The sequence below is a fragment of the Maylandia zebra genome, linkage group LG13 (assembly GCF_041146795.1).
Source record: "Maylandia zebra isolate NMK-2024a linkage group LG13, Mzebra_GT3a, whole genome shotgun sequence".
Lineage (NCBI taxonomy): Eukaryota > Metazoa > Chordata > Actinopteri > Cichliformes > Cichlidae > Maylandia > Maylandia zebra.
In genome coordinates this window covers 9,677,240-9,692,876 of record NC_135179.1, presented here as the reverse complement: position 1 = coordinate 9,692,876, position 15,637 = coordinate 9,677,240, and the positions used below count along the sequence as shown (strand labels likewise).

At 39.8% G+C, this 15,637-nt stretch overlaps 1 protein-coding gene across 3 annotated transcripts in view; it reads left to right on the top strand.

Annotated features, from left to right (window-relative positions):
* Positions 1–15,637, top strand: part of slc8a1b (solute carrier family 8 member 1b) — a 139,478-nt gene that overhangs the window by 107,799 nt on the left and 16,042 nt on the right. For all 3 annotated transcript variants that reach the window (XM_004553424.4, XM_004553425.4, XM_004553423.4), the window contains exon 7: positions 769–868. In XM_004553424.4, the coding sequence (XP_004553481.2) occupies positions 769–868 (100 nt within the window). The remainder of the gene's footprint in view (positions 1–768; positions 869–15,637) is intronic.

The following is a 15,637-nucleotide window of genomic DNA, read 5'->3' as shown; positions in this document are numbered from 1 at the left end:
GCAATCGTAGAAGACGGTATTATGCACAAAACCTAGGTGAATGCAGTTAAGCGAACACTCCAGATACAATAGGCAGAGTAAAGCTGGCTGTGTCTGTGCATGTTTGTGTCCACAGCTAAGAAGCCCTATTTACACACCTAAGCTCCATTCAACACAAGTAGCATCACAGCTTCCCTCAGAAAAGGAGAGTGCATTCCCCCAGTGCTCACTAATTAGTATATGTGTGTGCATGCTGGATTGTTTGTGTTACCCCAGTCTGTTTTAGCTTCTTCCTATTGAAGAAGACTGTAATAAAAATGTAAATACTGTAAAATAATGCACATGGAAGGAAACCGTGGAAAGAAAAAGGAAGGAAAATGGACGTAAACAGAGACATATATGGAAAGAAAAACAAACAAGTCTACTGTAGATCTAAATGTTTATTTAATAAATGGTAGTGAAAACTATATTTTGAATTCTTGCAGAAATATCACAAATATAAGGCTGGGGAAGATGTATAAAGTGATGCACAGGAATGATGCAGCTGTAAGAGAATCTTGAATTTTAATATTTCACTGCAGTGTGCGTCTTATAGCTTCAGTCATGAATTGTATGAAACTGATACAGAGTATGTTTATGTTTTCACCTTTATTATGTCCCTGGAAATTCATAAAAAAATGCATTTCCTGTGAAAGCTGAGTGCCAGTTTCTTATTTCATGCTGTGTCGAAATCCAAGAGATTTCCTATGCTAGATGCAAATGACTGATAATCTGTCTCTCCTTTGGCAGAACACAGTGGACAAGCTGATAAAGAAGACCAACCTGGCTCTGCTGGTGGGAACCAACAGCTGGAGAGACCAGTTCATAGAAGCCATCACTGTAAGCGCAGGTAAGACCAACGGCGAGACTCAGAAGCCCTGTGTCCAACTCTGATTTTAACTGGAGTGTGTGTGTGTGTGTGTGTGTGTGTGTGTGTGTGTGTGTGTGTGTGTGTGTGTGTGTGTGTGTGCGTGTGAAAGAAAGTGAGAGAGTGTGGTGTAAATTCTTTTTAGTATGAACAGCTGCAGTTTTACAGTCTGAGCTCTCAGACGTCCTCTGTTCCCTGCACCCTAACAATCGGTGCAACCTAAAATATCAGGAACCTCAATCAAAATGTCCCTCTCTGTCTAAAAACAAATTAGAGTAATTTCGTGGTTTCATGGCATCATGTGTTTGTGTGTGTGTGTTTTGGTTACTGGAGAGTGGATTGGCCTGTGTGGTTTGGACAAACACTAACCAGATGGGTGATAACGTCGAGAGTAATCGTGAGAGTGACTGTGTGTGTTTCTGCCCAACAAAGGCAGAAGAACAAGGATGTGTGTGTGTGTGTGTGTTTTGGGGATAGAGAGGAGTAGAGAAAGAAGCTCTGTAGTGTTGAACAGAAACTGATGATAGTTTTCTGCCAGGCAGTTTGAGAGAGTATCATCTGCTGTGGGATGAGTTCATCTGAAATCGCAAACTGGCCAGTTGATTAAATCTGCCATGAAAATCATTGGTGTTAAGAATCGTTGTTGCCTGCAGCTGATTTTTGTGCAGGCCTTGACCAAGTAAGTATAAAAAATAGCGTCTGGCCCTACCCACATTTCATACAGTAAATTTAAGCTTCTAGCGTCTGGTACATAACCAGCTGAAACACAACATTAATTCCTGTCAGCATCAAGACACTAAACGCCAAGTAATGAAAGATGCTCCTGGAAATGGGTGTTTGTCCAATGTGTAGTTTTTTTTAGGCTTCTGTTTCGTGTGTGTGTGTGTGTGTGTGTGTGTGTGTGTGTGTGTGTGTGTGTGTGTGTGTGTGTGTGTGTGTGTGTGTGTGTGTGTGTGTGTGTGTTTGCCCTGCTTTTTTAAATAATTTTTCACAGAACTGAAGAATGAAAAAGTGTTTTGTTTTTCTGGTGAAGCCAAATAAAGTGTATCTTAATCTTGGGGGAAGAATATTTAAAACTAATGTTACATCACTGCCAGGATCTGATATAAGCACAGGTGGTGAAAGCATCAGACATTATTATGCAAACAGAAGGTGATGCGCCTGCAGTGTGAAAATGCCTTTGAGAAACACGCACAGTGTGGAAAAGAAAATATATGCATTAATTTAAAGATAATCCAAGGAACAAAGAACATGTATAACGACAAAGGATGCTTTAGCTATGAATATGGAAATTTAGACACCAAATGAACACGTGCAATAAATAAAGTAGAGGCACCCAGTTCAAAAGAGAGTGACAGAGGGAAAAGGGACAAGGGAGAACGGCAGCATTTTTTCACATTCACTGCAGAATTTTCACAGTTCAGTGGTTACTTGTGGGAATTTGCCCTCTGGAGGCAGAGAGGCATTACTGCAGTTCATCAATGGAAGCAGGAAGGAGAAATAGTGAGTAGAAAGGTATAGCTGTAATCTGTTCTTTATGTATGACTGACTGTCATTTCTTGTCGGTCACTTCTGTTGTGGATTTTATTTGGAAAAGGATTCACAAACAAATGGCAAGCTTTTGCAGCTCTTTAAACTTTAAACATCCTTAAGCAGCGTCTGTTTGTTTTGTTTTGTTCTTTCTTTGCTTTGTTTTCTTTATTAAGTGTCTTGCTCAACGGACAGTATAGCATATTGCACATTTAGTTCACTCCAAAGTATTTGGACATTATCACATCTACTGCTTGACTCCAGGGACAGATTAACAATGGTCATAGATGAGGTGCAGCTTTTATAATAAAATGGCATATGGTGCTAATTGCTGTATTGTGAGATGATTATATATTAAATAAATTTTGACTGAACTATTACTTTATCTCCTGTTCTAGATGCCACCATGTTAGTTTTGAAACCATATTAGGAAAAAAGAGTGGAGTGCTAATTTATCAGCTAAAGGCTAGTTAGCTTGGTTATCAAGTTGCCTCCATAAACTACTTAGCTAGCTAGTCCTAATTAATGGACTTGGGATGTTAGAATTTTACTCAGCAAAGCTGAAGCTCAAACTTCTTGCAAGGACTTTATAAAGATCAGACAAACGATTTAAAAATAGCCCGAAAGGTATTTTAAAAATCTCTCAAATTAGCTGAGGTGACGCTAGCAGAGACCACTCAGCATCAGCTTCCGGTGTCAGGACATCAATCAAACCGTACATGACCCAACACAATTATTATTATTAGTTAGTTAGTTTTATGTAGCAGGCTTGTAAAAACATTGATGCTGTAATGCTGGGACATTACATCAGAGTCAATGGGGATTGACTCCATTTTGAAGGAAGGCTGAAGTTGTGCCTGGAAGAGTTAGAGCTGGCTTTATTTTCAGCTCCAGAGAATCTCCATCGGCTGCTTTCTACTGATAATGTTCATCAACTGATTTCTTCAAATGCGCAAATGTAACACTGACTGAAAAATTACTGAACATCTATGCTTTATAGCTGCACTTACTATTCAATACACCAGTGCTATTCAGTACATGAAGGGTTGGTTCAGCATTTCAGGATTTACCTTCTTGGCACGAGTTTGCTGCATGCTCAATAATGTACGTAAGGAAAAATCGGAAAGTTGAATCAGTGTATCTGGATGGAGCACTCAAACATTTTCAATTATTCAAGATAAACCAACGTGTATTCTTTTTCCACAGCTCAGACTGCCCGAACTCATCAACAATGTTTAGGATTTCAGCAACTGTGTATATATAAGCTGAATTACTATCAGAAAGAAGTCAATCATTGTTAACACAGTTAAACTGGGACCGTTGATTTGTTGCGATAAAAATGTCACCGATAATTACGGTGCACATCAAAATACAAAGTTGGATTTAAAGAAAGAAATCGTATTTGCTGCTGCATTTAAAACTGGGTTTCTGTCAGGGCATTGTTTGCCTGGATCTTTCTCAGTCACTTTAGTGTCTTCAAATAACTTTATCCTGTGTGGGCGTGCGTGTGTTTGTTTGTGCTTTAGTTAGCCAGCCTGTCAGCCAGCCTTTGTTGGTGAGCTGATGCCATTAATGAAAAGGGTTGTCTTTGCTCTCTTATCTGGGATTAGCTTGTCTAGCCTGACAGAGTGCTCTGTGTGTGTGTGTGTGTGTGTGTGTGTGTGTGTGTGTGTGTGTGTGTGTGTGTGTGTGTGTGTGTGTGTGTGTGTGTGTGTGTGTTTTAAAGAGAGAACTGTTTAAAGGTAATGAGAGCAACTTCCACCAAAGGACAGACTTATTGTCACACCCTTGGTTCATCTTGCACACATATACAGTACAGTTTCAATATAGTATTTACTTTATTGTACAATCCACAATTGTAATGCTTGCAGACTAGAACAGGTTAACTGTAACACAGAAAAACAAGCCCACACAAGCGCATATGACAAACAAAATCAGGTTCAAAATCATGTCAGACTGGAGACTGGAGACTGATTGGTTTTTTCTGAGCCTTTAAACCTGCAGCTGATTGCACTGTGTGAGTTCAAAGTGTCTAAGATTACGAGCTGATTGGTTGCTTGTAGATCAAACTGGCAGTTTGCATCCAGCTGTGAAACAACTGAGAGTGGAAATGAAAGCGGAGGAGAAGGAGAGGGAAAACACAATAAAGCCAAAATAACTGATGGAACAAATAATTTTCACGCTGTGAAAATTATAAATGAAAATAGAAACAAATGCTTTTTCATGTATAGTATGAAAAATGCTTACAATAATTGTTCTGCTATATTATTATTGTGTAGTATAAATGTTTGTTTAGCTGTAATCAACTGAAAAGTCACACCTCCATTCACTTATCACCAGCTTCATTCACTGGGTTTTGCACCAAGACTCATTCACAACATATTTAAAACTTACCGAGTTAGCACAAAATCCTTTGGATTACCCGCACGACTCTTATCCAAAGAATAAAAACATAATACAAAAGCTGTAATTGTATACAAGTTACAGTATCTTATATAATAGCATGTATAAATGAAAAAAATAAAAATAAAGATGTTGAAAATACCATTTCCAGATGATATTGCACAGTGGATCACAAGCTGATTGTACTTTTCCATATTCAAAATTCCATCAATTTTCACAAGATCTCCAACACTACTGGCTGGAATTCTTCCCCAAACCACCACTGTCTCCAGCATGCTTTACAAATTGCTGTAGACACTCACTATTGAACCTCTCTCCTGATTGTTTCCATACATATTGACAACAGTTTGAATCAGAAACTTAAAATTTGTCCAGTCGTGGGTACTTATGAATGACTTTTCTGATGGCCACCCTTCCACGACACCTCTTCTGATGAGTCCTTTGCAAACAGTAGGTGGATCAAGTGATGGGACAGATTCATCTCTCAGCTCTTGTGTCAGATCTTTGTGGATTGTTTCCTATAGAGCCGCTCAAGAAGTTATAAATCGAATAAGGCTCAAGGCTTATTCGGTGTAGTTCATAGCAAGAATAGAGGTGCAATGAAATATTTAGATTTCTGAAACAGTGGCACATTTTTTAATATTTCACTTTATACCAATTTCCCACACTTTTACCACAATGTCCATTTTTGTGTGCTTTCCTCACTTACAGTCAGAGATTACCAAAAAGGCAGGAGTACTAACAGGGAAAAATAACAATGGTCCGAAACTTGCAGTACATAAGGAAAATGATTCAATATGGCTCCAACAACTCTCCTTCAGGCTTTTAAAAGGTGTCAAGAGAGAAAGACGAGAATAAAAATAAGAAAGGGCAATTATTATCTTAACAAAATGAAATGAGGCACAATAATCTCACACATCTAATTTTGGGCATCTTGTGTTGTTGTGAACAAATGACGTGAACTTCACACACATTTTTCCAAACTTGCCACACACACACACACACTCTCACACAAACAAGAAGCCCAGATGAAGACGTGCTGTTACTTGGCAGCTCATCTCTTCAGACACGCACTGCTGGTTTGACCAAGTCCAGAGTGGCTGTAACTGATACTGTGGATTTAACACACAGAGAGATAAGCTGGCTTCGTCTAATCTCATCTCTATCCTTTCCTTTCCCGCTCTCTGTCTGTCGGTCTTTTTCTGCTTCTTATACTCTTTCTGTCCCTCTCTCTATTATCCTTCCCTACTTTGTCTTATCTCCTCTCAAGCATATTAGATTGAATTTGAGATTACAATGACTTTAAATGAGCCTCAAATATTCCTTCATCTTAAACAAAAATCACTGAGACAACATCTTGTTGTCATCCTAGTCCTGCCTTCCAAACGCAAGTTTTATAGTCAATCAGGATCTCATCCTTTGAAGCCCTCCAGAGAGTATGTTCGCAAAGAAACGATGGGGAAGGGTACAAATTTTGCACAGCTTTTCTTCTAAGATTGCAGCTTTGTAACGACATTTAAAGTCTGCCAAGTCTTGACCTTAAGGTCACCAGATCGTGTAACCAATTTGGCACTTACACTGACACACAGTCCCAACCTAATTCTTCCAAATCCATGACATTCATCTCAAATCAGAAAACCTGCATTCACCTCCCTTCAAATGTCACTGTGATTCGTGTGTGTACAATGACCTGTTTCCCTCTGTGTGTGTCTTTTTTGGCATTGTGTGGCTCATGGAGAATATTCCCCAGACAAGCTGGAAGATAGCCGGAGATTATGCATGTATTTAACATTGTGTCTTTACAATGCAGGGCCAAATCATCCACATTAGAGAGCAGCTTGATAGTGTCGAGTCCCAAACGCATTATTTTCCTTTCTTTTGCAGGCTGTCATGGGGCCTGTTACAGTTTTTGCTCTTATTTCATCCTCATTATCATTATATTTGCAATGTTGTGTTTCAAAATTTGAGCATTTCTTAAAGGGTGAGGCCATATGTATTGTCCAGTAAGAATACACACTATGAGTGCAAAGATCCCAATGACGATGATTTCCCATTGTGCATAATTTGAGCGATGAATAAGCACATATGTGCATAGGTGTGAAAAATCTGTGGAATAGTGTGAGAATTTATTTTCATGCCTGATTTTAGTTTATTTGTAGTTAGCGTGAAAAGTCGAGGCCGAGAGGCGACATCATGCTGACGCGCTAGCAGACTGGCTCCAATGTTTGAATGTTTTTATATGATTGAAATTGACCCGTAAACATTAATTGTCTGTCTCTGTAGCGGCTGGGTGCATAGCAGCGATAAAGATCTGAGGGTGATGTTTCACTCAGAAGATTAGTTAAGCAAAATTCTTGTATCCAAGTGTGAATTTTTCACTTTCACCGAAATGCATTTTTAATTTATCCTTCTGTGTAGAGGAAGGAATGTGGCTGACGTGTATACTGGCATGAGATGTCACAGATGCGCTGCATTAGTTGTCCTTTACTAAGATTTATTAAGTTGGCCTATTAGCAGGTTGATTGTGTGCAACGTGGGTGAATGGACCATATTAATTGTATGCATAGATGACTCAGGAAACAGCTGTTCCTCAGCCCATCTCACACCACAAATCAATTTTTATTTCTTAAAACCTTGGAACTCGCTATTCTTCCCTGATGGTAAGCAAGTGATTAGTTACCCAAGCTTATCACACACTTTTCAAATCCACCAGGTCTCCTGGGATCCATACACTTTAGGGTTAACCGATATGGAAAAGATATATATAACTCTTATAAAGTTTGTATCTGTCTTGTGTGAAACTTGTATGAAAAGCATACAAGAGTGAAAACAGATATAAGATCCCTTGAAAAATTATATAAATGAAACTTGTATGTTTTGGATACTTCCTAAAACAATATATGAAAGCAATGAGAAAGTGGCCACTTTCATGAGTAAATCATATAAGCCTTATATGATTCACTATATGAAGCAAGCTAAAGCTGATGCAAATCTTTTATAAGTTTTTTCTATTTCTTTTCCATATGGGAAGGTTAGGTTAAAATTAGCCACATGCCAAAAAAGGGCATTTTCAGACATTAAACTAAAAACCAAAAGGTGTCAAATATGCATTGCAATTATTGTTTCACAAGCTTTGAGTATGCCAGTTTCCATGAAAAGAAATTGATCTTAATCTGTCTTAAGTGGGTTGCCAGTGGATCTGGTGGCTGATAAGTGGTTAAACAACAATAAACACACTGATTGCATGAACATGCGGGCCCTGGTTTAGTTTTGAACACAGTTTTGTTTAAATGCAATGAACAATACCGACTGAAGAGCACAGACGCAAACAAAGGGACAACTAGATGAAGACAAAAAAATCAATGGAAAGGAAATCAAGGGGACAGAGAGGGACTGTTAAGACGGAATGATTGGAAAAAAGTGAAACAAGGTAAAAGAGATTGATGTACAACCACTCCATACTCCACTGCCCTCTAATTACTAAGCCCACATCTTGCTGTTCATCACCTGGTCCATGTGGGTGTGTTATTTATGGGAGTGCATCCACACCCGAGGGAAACATAGGTATTCGAGGAAAAAACACAGAAAGAAGATAAATCCACAGAAATGGAATTCTACTTATGTTCACAAGAGAATTTTCTGGCAACAAATGTTATCAACAAGAACAAATACGCAGATTGAGAACGTTTAGAAGTCTTTGTATTGTGCGTTCATGCATCAGATTTAGGTTTTTTTTATTATTTCTGAGTGCTAATTAAACCAATGCTGATGCTTTGTTTAAGTTTTGTTATGGGATTTGGTGCTTTTGACAAACATCAGAGAGAAAAATTTCACAAACTGTGACTCTCATGCTGGTGTTTGCAAAAAGAAAGAACTTTGTTTCTCTTACATTGATGTCACCACTTTTCTATCTCTTTTGTGCACAAACTGTAATTTCCATTCTTTAGATGATGAATCACAATGAACGGTTGAGTCACCGTTGATTTTGTTATTTGTTTACTGTCTGTCTTGAGTGAAGAAATTCACTGATGGGTTCTATGTGACAGCTGCTCAAAACCTTTGACAGCACAAATAAAGCAAATTCAAAAGCATATCCATGGATGGCATGAGTCTTTGCTGGATGCAATAAAAGACCATCTCACCAGTAATTAAAATGTTTTGAATAACAAAGTTAGGTTAATTAGTTTTTTTTATGTCATACTGAGAAAAGATTTAGCCCAGTTTAACTGTCAAGTGTCTACTTGAAGCTCTCCTGTGACTCTGGTGCCTGACAGCCTGAGTCTGTTTGTGTGCGTATGTTTCAATGTGTGCCCTAGACAGACAGGATGACAGGACCAGTGGAACATGAATATAAACATGAGCATGCCAGCATGAATTCTGATAGACGCACCAAACACACACAATCAGTCTCAAAGCTGTCAGAGTACAGTAGAAAATGGTCCCTGGTTTTATTTGATCAAAGAATGTAGGAGCTAGCTAAAATCTGTTTTATTGGCAAACGAGGCTTTGAAGATTATGGACATGTCCTCAGAAATGCAGGGAGGTTCTTCAGAAGTCCTGGGGTTCTCTCGAAATTTGAGTTCTGCCTATTTTTAACAACCATGGTGTCTTGCGTCTGTGGTTTGACTCAAATTACAAGTGTCAAAGAAACACACTAACGAGCAGCACAAATCACAGCACCACGTTTGAAGGTACCTGGATGACTGACATGCAGTTGTCTCCACTGTTTGTTTGTTTTATTTCTGTGGTATTCTGTGCATATATTGGGTATATGATTGTGTCTTTTGGTATTTCAATGTGACAAATTTTCCTTGATGTCCTTGTTGGGTCTGTGTTTCCACAAGCCCCGCTGGTTTAGAGACTTATTCATCATGAAGAAAACAAGACAGTCAACGATCGATCGATTTACTTGCAAGGGAGGCCTTGTTGGTATCTACCACAAGATGACCCCCAAATCCGGCCTCCGCTTGCTGCCTTTTATTGGGAAAACAGTTCACACAATACACAATAGTTTACACGCACCTCCCCTCGTAACCCCCTTGGTTACAAAGACAAGGCACTGTATGTATATGTGCGTGTGTGTGTGTGTGTGTGTGTGTGTATGTATGCAGGTAAAAATGTGTGTGTTTGAGTGAGTGTGTGAGAATGTGTGTCTCTCTGTGTGCATGTGTCTCTGTATGCATGACTTCCTGCTCACCAAAAGGATCATAAAAGCAGGAAGCAACATCACAAGAAACAGATCTTTCAGATAGGATGTTTCTGTATAAAACCTCCCCCAGCACAGAGTGGCTGGAGAGGTGCTCAGGGACAAAGGAATGTCTTGATCCTACAGATTGAACTCAGGCTTTACAAATTTAAGAAGCATAATGGCAAACATTCAACAATTAGACTTAACAGTCCTGTTGTAAGGATTGTTCCCCTTTTCTGTTGATTTCAATGCGCTTGGGCATTTTTTCACAATTCTTGCAACCAGTGGCGTGTCTAGAAAATTTTTGTTGGGGGGGCCAGGTAGGGGCACAGATTTGGAGAAGGGTGGCAGATTTAATTGGCAGATAATGTTTTAAAAAAAAAAAATTCTACCAACCATTAACCATAATTCAATAATCCTATAAACCTAATAACCAAATGCACTTTTAACTCTTATTAGAATGAGATTTTAACCACTACGGTGCAAAGTTTTTAGATACTGCGTTGATAAAGTACAAGAGATACAATCAGTGCTTTGTCAGTGTTTACTCAGCATTCAAGGACATCAATATTTGCATAGTATTTTTACTGACATATAGTGCACATATGTTTTGGGCAAAAACATTTTTGAATATTAAAATACAAACATTTGTAACAAACAATTGACAAATTAGCCAGTTCCAATGTAAAACTTTCTCTGCCTGTTAAAAAAAGAAGATAATCTTCTCACAAACTGGTGTTTGATTTTGAAACAGGAAAAAAGTGGAGAAACAACTGAAAAGACTAACATTTGAATAAAACCTGAAAGCAAGTAAATACTTTCTATGCTGCCTTATGGTAAACTTTGGTAATATTGATAAAGAACAGCACTGGCTGATGATGAAATACAGTCAGCTGGCATGGTGACACTGCCAGTATAACCTGCAGGGCTGGACTGGGACAGAAAATCGGGCATTTTGACTACTGACCGGCCCACCAGGTAGTAAAGCCATAAAGACTTTGAATGAAAACAAACGCTGTGGTGACAGTGATGTACAGTCTTTTTGGTATGATTTCTATACATTTTACGTCAGATAAAAACTTTGGTTGTAAGATTTAGATAATTATTTAATAAAAGCTAGATATTTAAATTGAGAATAAGAAAGAAAAGTATGTCTTTGTGCCCCCTTTCCCTGTTAATGCCCTACCTGGCCCCCTGGCAAAACTTTGCTAGACCCGCCCCTGCACAGTTACCAGCTGTCAGCTACTTAGAAAAGGATCCTGGTGTTATTTGTCTCTCAGAAACAGTTCATAACTTCCCTTCAACTCATTCATGTCACCTAAAAGGTAAACCTGTTTCTCCATCACCTGTTCAGCTCTGATGATTCAGTAAGGACATCTCCTGGTTTCATGTTTCCCTCTCACCACATATACAAACAGACATCATGACCAGCAGCTTTACAGCTGTGGCTCCAGCAAACATCAGCTGATACTAGAAATTAATATTAAATACATTCTAACAACAGCTGATCAAGCTTAAACGTGCTGCTGTTGTTTAGCGCGACATCTGCTGGTTTCCTGTTTCTGGCGCAAAGTGGGCGATAAATAAACAAGAGAGAAAAGCTGATCAGCTGATCATTGATCAGTTTCATGATTGAAGTAGCAACAGGAGAGGCAGGGGAGAGAATGAGAGAAGAGGCAGCTGTGCAGCATAAAGACAGAATAAATCCAGCTTTGTGTCTTTTTCCATCCTAGCTGAAGTTCGGGACAAACTGCGTCTCTTCTCAGCTCAATACGAAACGTGTAATATTTTCTCTGATTGAGGGACCATTCCATTTTTTTAAGGAGCCGTTGGCAACTCTACTAACTAACCTTATGAATAAAATAAAGTTCACTATCAGTAACATCATAGCAACCGAACAGCTGTATAAAAACTCCGTCAAGCTGGCTAGAACGCAGTATGAGTTATTGCAACTGACAGTAAAAAGTCAGCACAACGAAAATAAACTCCACCTAAACTTAGTTCATATCTGACCCAGATAGACTGCAGGTCATGACTTCTTACCTGAAGTTCAGTTCACCTGACACTCGGACTGGTGGCTGCTTCGGGTCTCTCCTCCTGCCTCCCCTTCCCTCATCCACCTGTTGCCTCTGTGGAAGCCCCGTCATAGCCACCACCAAACAACGGAGTTATTTCTACACATCGACCTGCATCTGGCCAATCCACCACCTCTCATTGTTCATGCCGTTACAAAAAAAAAATAAAAAATAAGTCAAATAAGCCCGATGGCCAGTCCAGCTATGTTAACCTGCAACCAAATCTGCAGCTCCATACAGCAATGTTACGACTTAGATTACATCTTATAACTCATAACTCTTATGTTAGCTCCCCTCTGTAGCATACTGTCTGAAATATTCCACGGCTGCAATAATTCTTTAAGTGTTATTTTTTTCCTTGGTATTCTAATTTCACCGAAGTTTACTAAACTCAACAAACTTAATATTACTTACCGGGACATTTATTCTGTCCTCATTTTCTTTCACCGAAAAATTGTTTCCTGTAGTGCCGTCTTTCGTGCTTGGCTCTCCTACCTTTGCTAACGTGATGCACATAGCGCAGAAGCCGATGCTGCATTCACTTACACTCGGATATCTGAGCGTCACCGTGAAAACATAATCGGACATTTGATATTTGATTGAATTTTATTGTTTTGCCTTTGGGGTGGCACCTGGGGTGGCCAGTCTGGTTGGGGGGGTGGCCTGTGCCCCCCCAGGCCACCCCGCTGGACACGCCATTGCTTGCAACAGCAAAGAAGCTTGACAGAATTAATAAAGTGTTTCTTTCTGTTCTTTTGTAATGGGAAGTGATCTGTTTAACTCTGGGGTTTTCTGGCAAACAGCTTGTTTGGCCACATCAGTTTCAAACCTCTGTGCGCTTCTTTTTTAGAGTCTGGATGTGTGTCTATAAATCTGAGAAACAGACAGTGGCATGATTTTTACAAGTCCCAGGACCACTGACCATATCATTTAAGGGACACACTCCAATAGGCAGACATAGTCATGGAAACGCATCCTGCTTGGCTGCAAGCATGTAGAGAAGAGCTGCAGTCTGTTATCTTCTTCCTAGATTATGAGAGCACAGCTTTTGGGCATGCCCAGTGAGCAACTACAAGTAAGAGATATCTACTACTGTAGTAGGGTGAGAAATAAAAAATATTGATATCTATGTGGGGCAGCGCCTGGTGTCTTTAGCTTGTTTGGACTTCCATTTCTTCAGCATTGTGTGATTTTAAATTGCTCTTTCATTTTGTTTTGATGATTTTATATAAACCCCCAAAAGGCTAGCAATTGCTTTGTGGAAGCAAACAAAGCTCCAAATAAATATCAGAGAATGTCAATAGGATATCAAACATGCACCAAATGATGTGAAGAGACTCACAATACCATTTAGTCATATTTGAGTGAAGAATGAAGACTGAAGGGGATGAAATAAGGACTTAACACAGAGTATTCAATTACATAATGGCTGTAGAAACCAAATGAAAGAATGAAAAGAGAAAATTGAAAACTAACTTTAGAATAACAACTTTATCGGTATGACACATAACAGAAGAGTGACATAGGAAGAGATGGAGGAAAGAGAGTGTGCAAGTAAGGCATGGGGGAGAAGACTGAGATAGAGGGAGGAGGAATGCATTAGCTGTCCTATACTATAATTTATGAAGTTGGCCTATTAAAAGCTTGATTGCATGTGGAGTGGGTGAATAGACCATATTATGTATATACATAGATGACTCAGGAAACAGCTGTTCCTCAGCCCATCTCACACCACAAATCAATTTTTATTTCTTAAAGCCCTTAAACTCGCTATTCTTCCCTGATGTTAAGAAAGTGATTAGTTGCCCAACCTTATCACACACTATTTTATGTGATTTTGCATTGCTCTTTCATTTTGTTTTTATGATTTTATATACACTCCCAAAAGGCAATTGTTTTGTGGAAGCAAACAAAGTTTCGAATAAATATCAGAGAATGCCAATACGATATCAAACACATGCCCCGAATGATGTGAAGAGACTCACAATGCCATTTAGTCATAATCCATCCATCCATCCATCCATTCATCCATTTTCTTATGCTTATCTGGGGCTGGGGCTGGAAAATGTAGAGAAGCAAAGACCTCCCTCTCCCCAGCCACCTCCTCCAGCTTATCCGGGGGAAACACCAAGGCGTTCCCAGGCCAGCTGAGAGATATAATCTCTCCAGTGTGTCCTGGGTCTGCCCCAGGGCCTCCTCCAGGTGGGACATGCCCGGAAAACCTCGCCCAGGAGGCATCCTTGTCAGATGCCCGAACCACCTCAACTGGTTCCTTTCGATGTGGAGGAGCAGCGGCTCTACGAACCTCTCACCCTACCTCTAAGGAAGAGGCCAGCCATCCTTCGGAGGAAGCCTATTCTGCCGCTTGTATTCGCAAGCTCGTTCTTTCGGTCACTACCCGCAGCTCGTGACCATAGGTGAGGGTAGGGACGTAGATCGACCAGTAAATTGAGAGCTTTGCTTTTACACTCAGCTCTCTCTTTACCACAACAGACCAGTACAGCGTCCGCATCGCTGTAGCCGCTGCACCAATCCGTCTGTCGATCTCCCGCCCCCTTCTCCCATCACTCATGAACAAGACCCCGAGATACTTAAACTCCTCCACTTGGGGCAGGGTCTCATCCCTGACCCAGAGTGGGCCCTCCATCCTTTTCTGGCTTTTTCTTCACTCATATTTGAGTGAAGAATGACGACTGAAGGGGAGTAACATAATATTCAATTACAAATTACAATTACAAAATTGCTGTAGAAACCAAATGTGACCAAGAATGAAAAGAGAAAATTGAGAACTTACTCTAGTATAAAAACATTATCAGTATGACACGTTACTGAGGTGTGACATAGATAAACAGAGGCGAAAGAGAGCATGCAAGTCAGGCATAAGTAGAAGATTGAGATAGAGGGATGAGGGTGCAGTTTGGTTATCTGATCATAATCCGTTGCTTGTTCCTCATTGGTTCATTGTTGTTGTGAAGCACTTTGTGATCCTTATATAGAAAGGGTTTTATAAATGTGGGGGTTTTTTTTACTAATTTTTAGAAATTTATGTATGTTACAACATAGTGGTCAGCTACGACACTAACAAATGTGACAATCACACGGTGACACTTTAGGATCAATGAATAAGACCCCAGCCTCACAGGGCTACAGATGGTCAACGACTACCTGGCAACCTCAGTCATGAGTAAAGAATAAGTATTCCCTGGTCAGTGAAGGCTGATGGCAGTTGCTAAGAAAATGAATGCTGAAGCTCCACTTACACAGTAATACAGACCGGTTAGTGACCCACTGGCAACCACCTGTCACTAGCATATTACTGCACCTGTTTGAATGGAAGTGATGCTGGCTGGAGCATGTTGGCTGGAGTACTGAGGTACAACTTTGCTTTTTGAAGTTGTACTACAGATAGTAGCAAAAAACTGCAGCCAACATGCTAGCAACCAAAACGCTGCCAACCACTTGGGGAATACACATTTTCCCTTGCAACCCTTTCCCTTTGAAAACTGGAAAAGTTGACATTTTTAATGCTGTTGTAAAAGTAAATGAATGAATTAA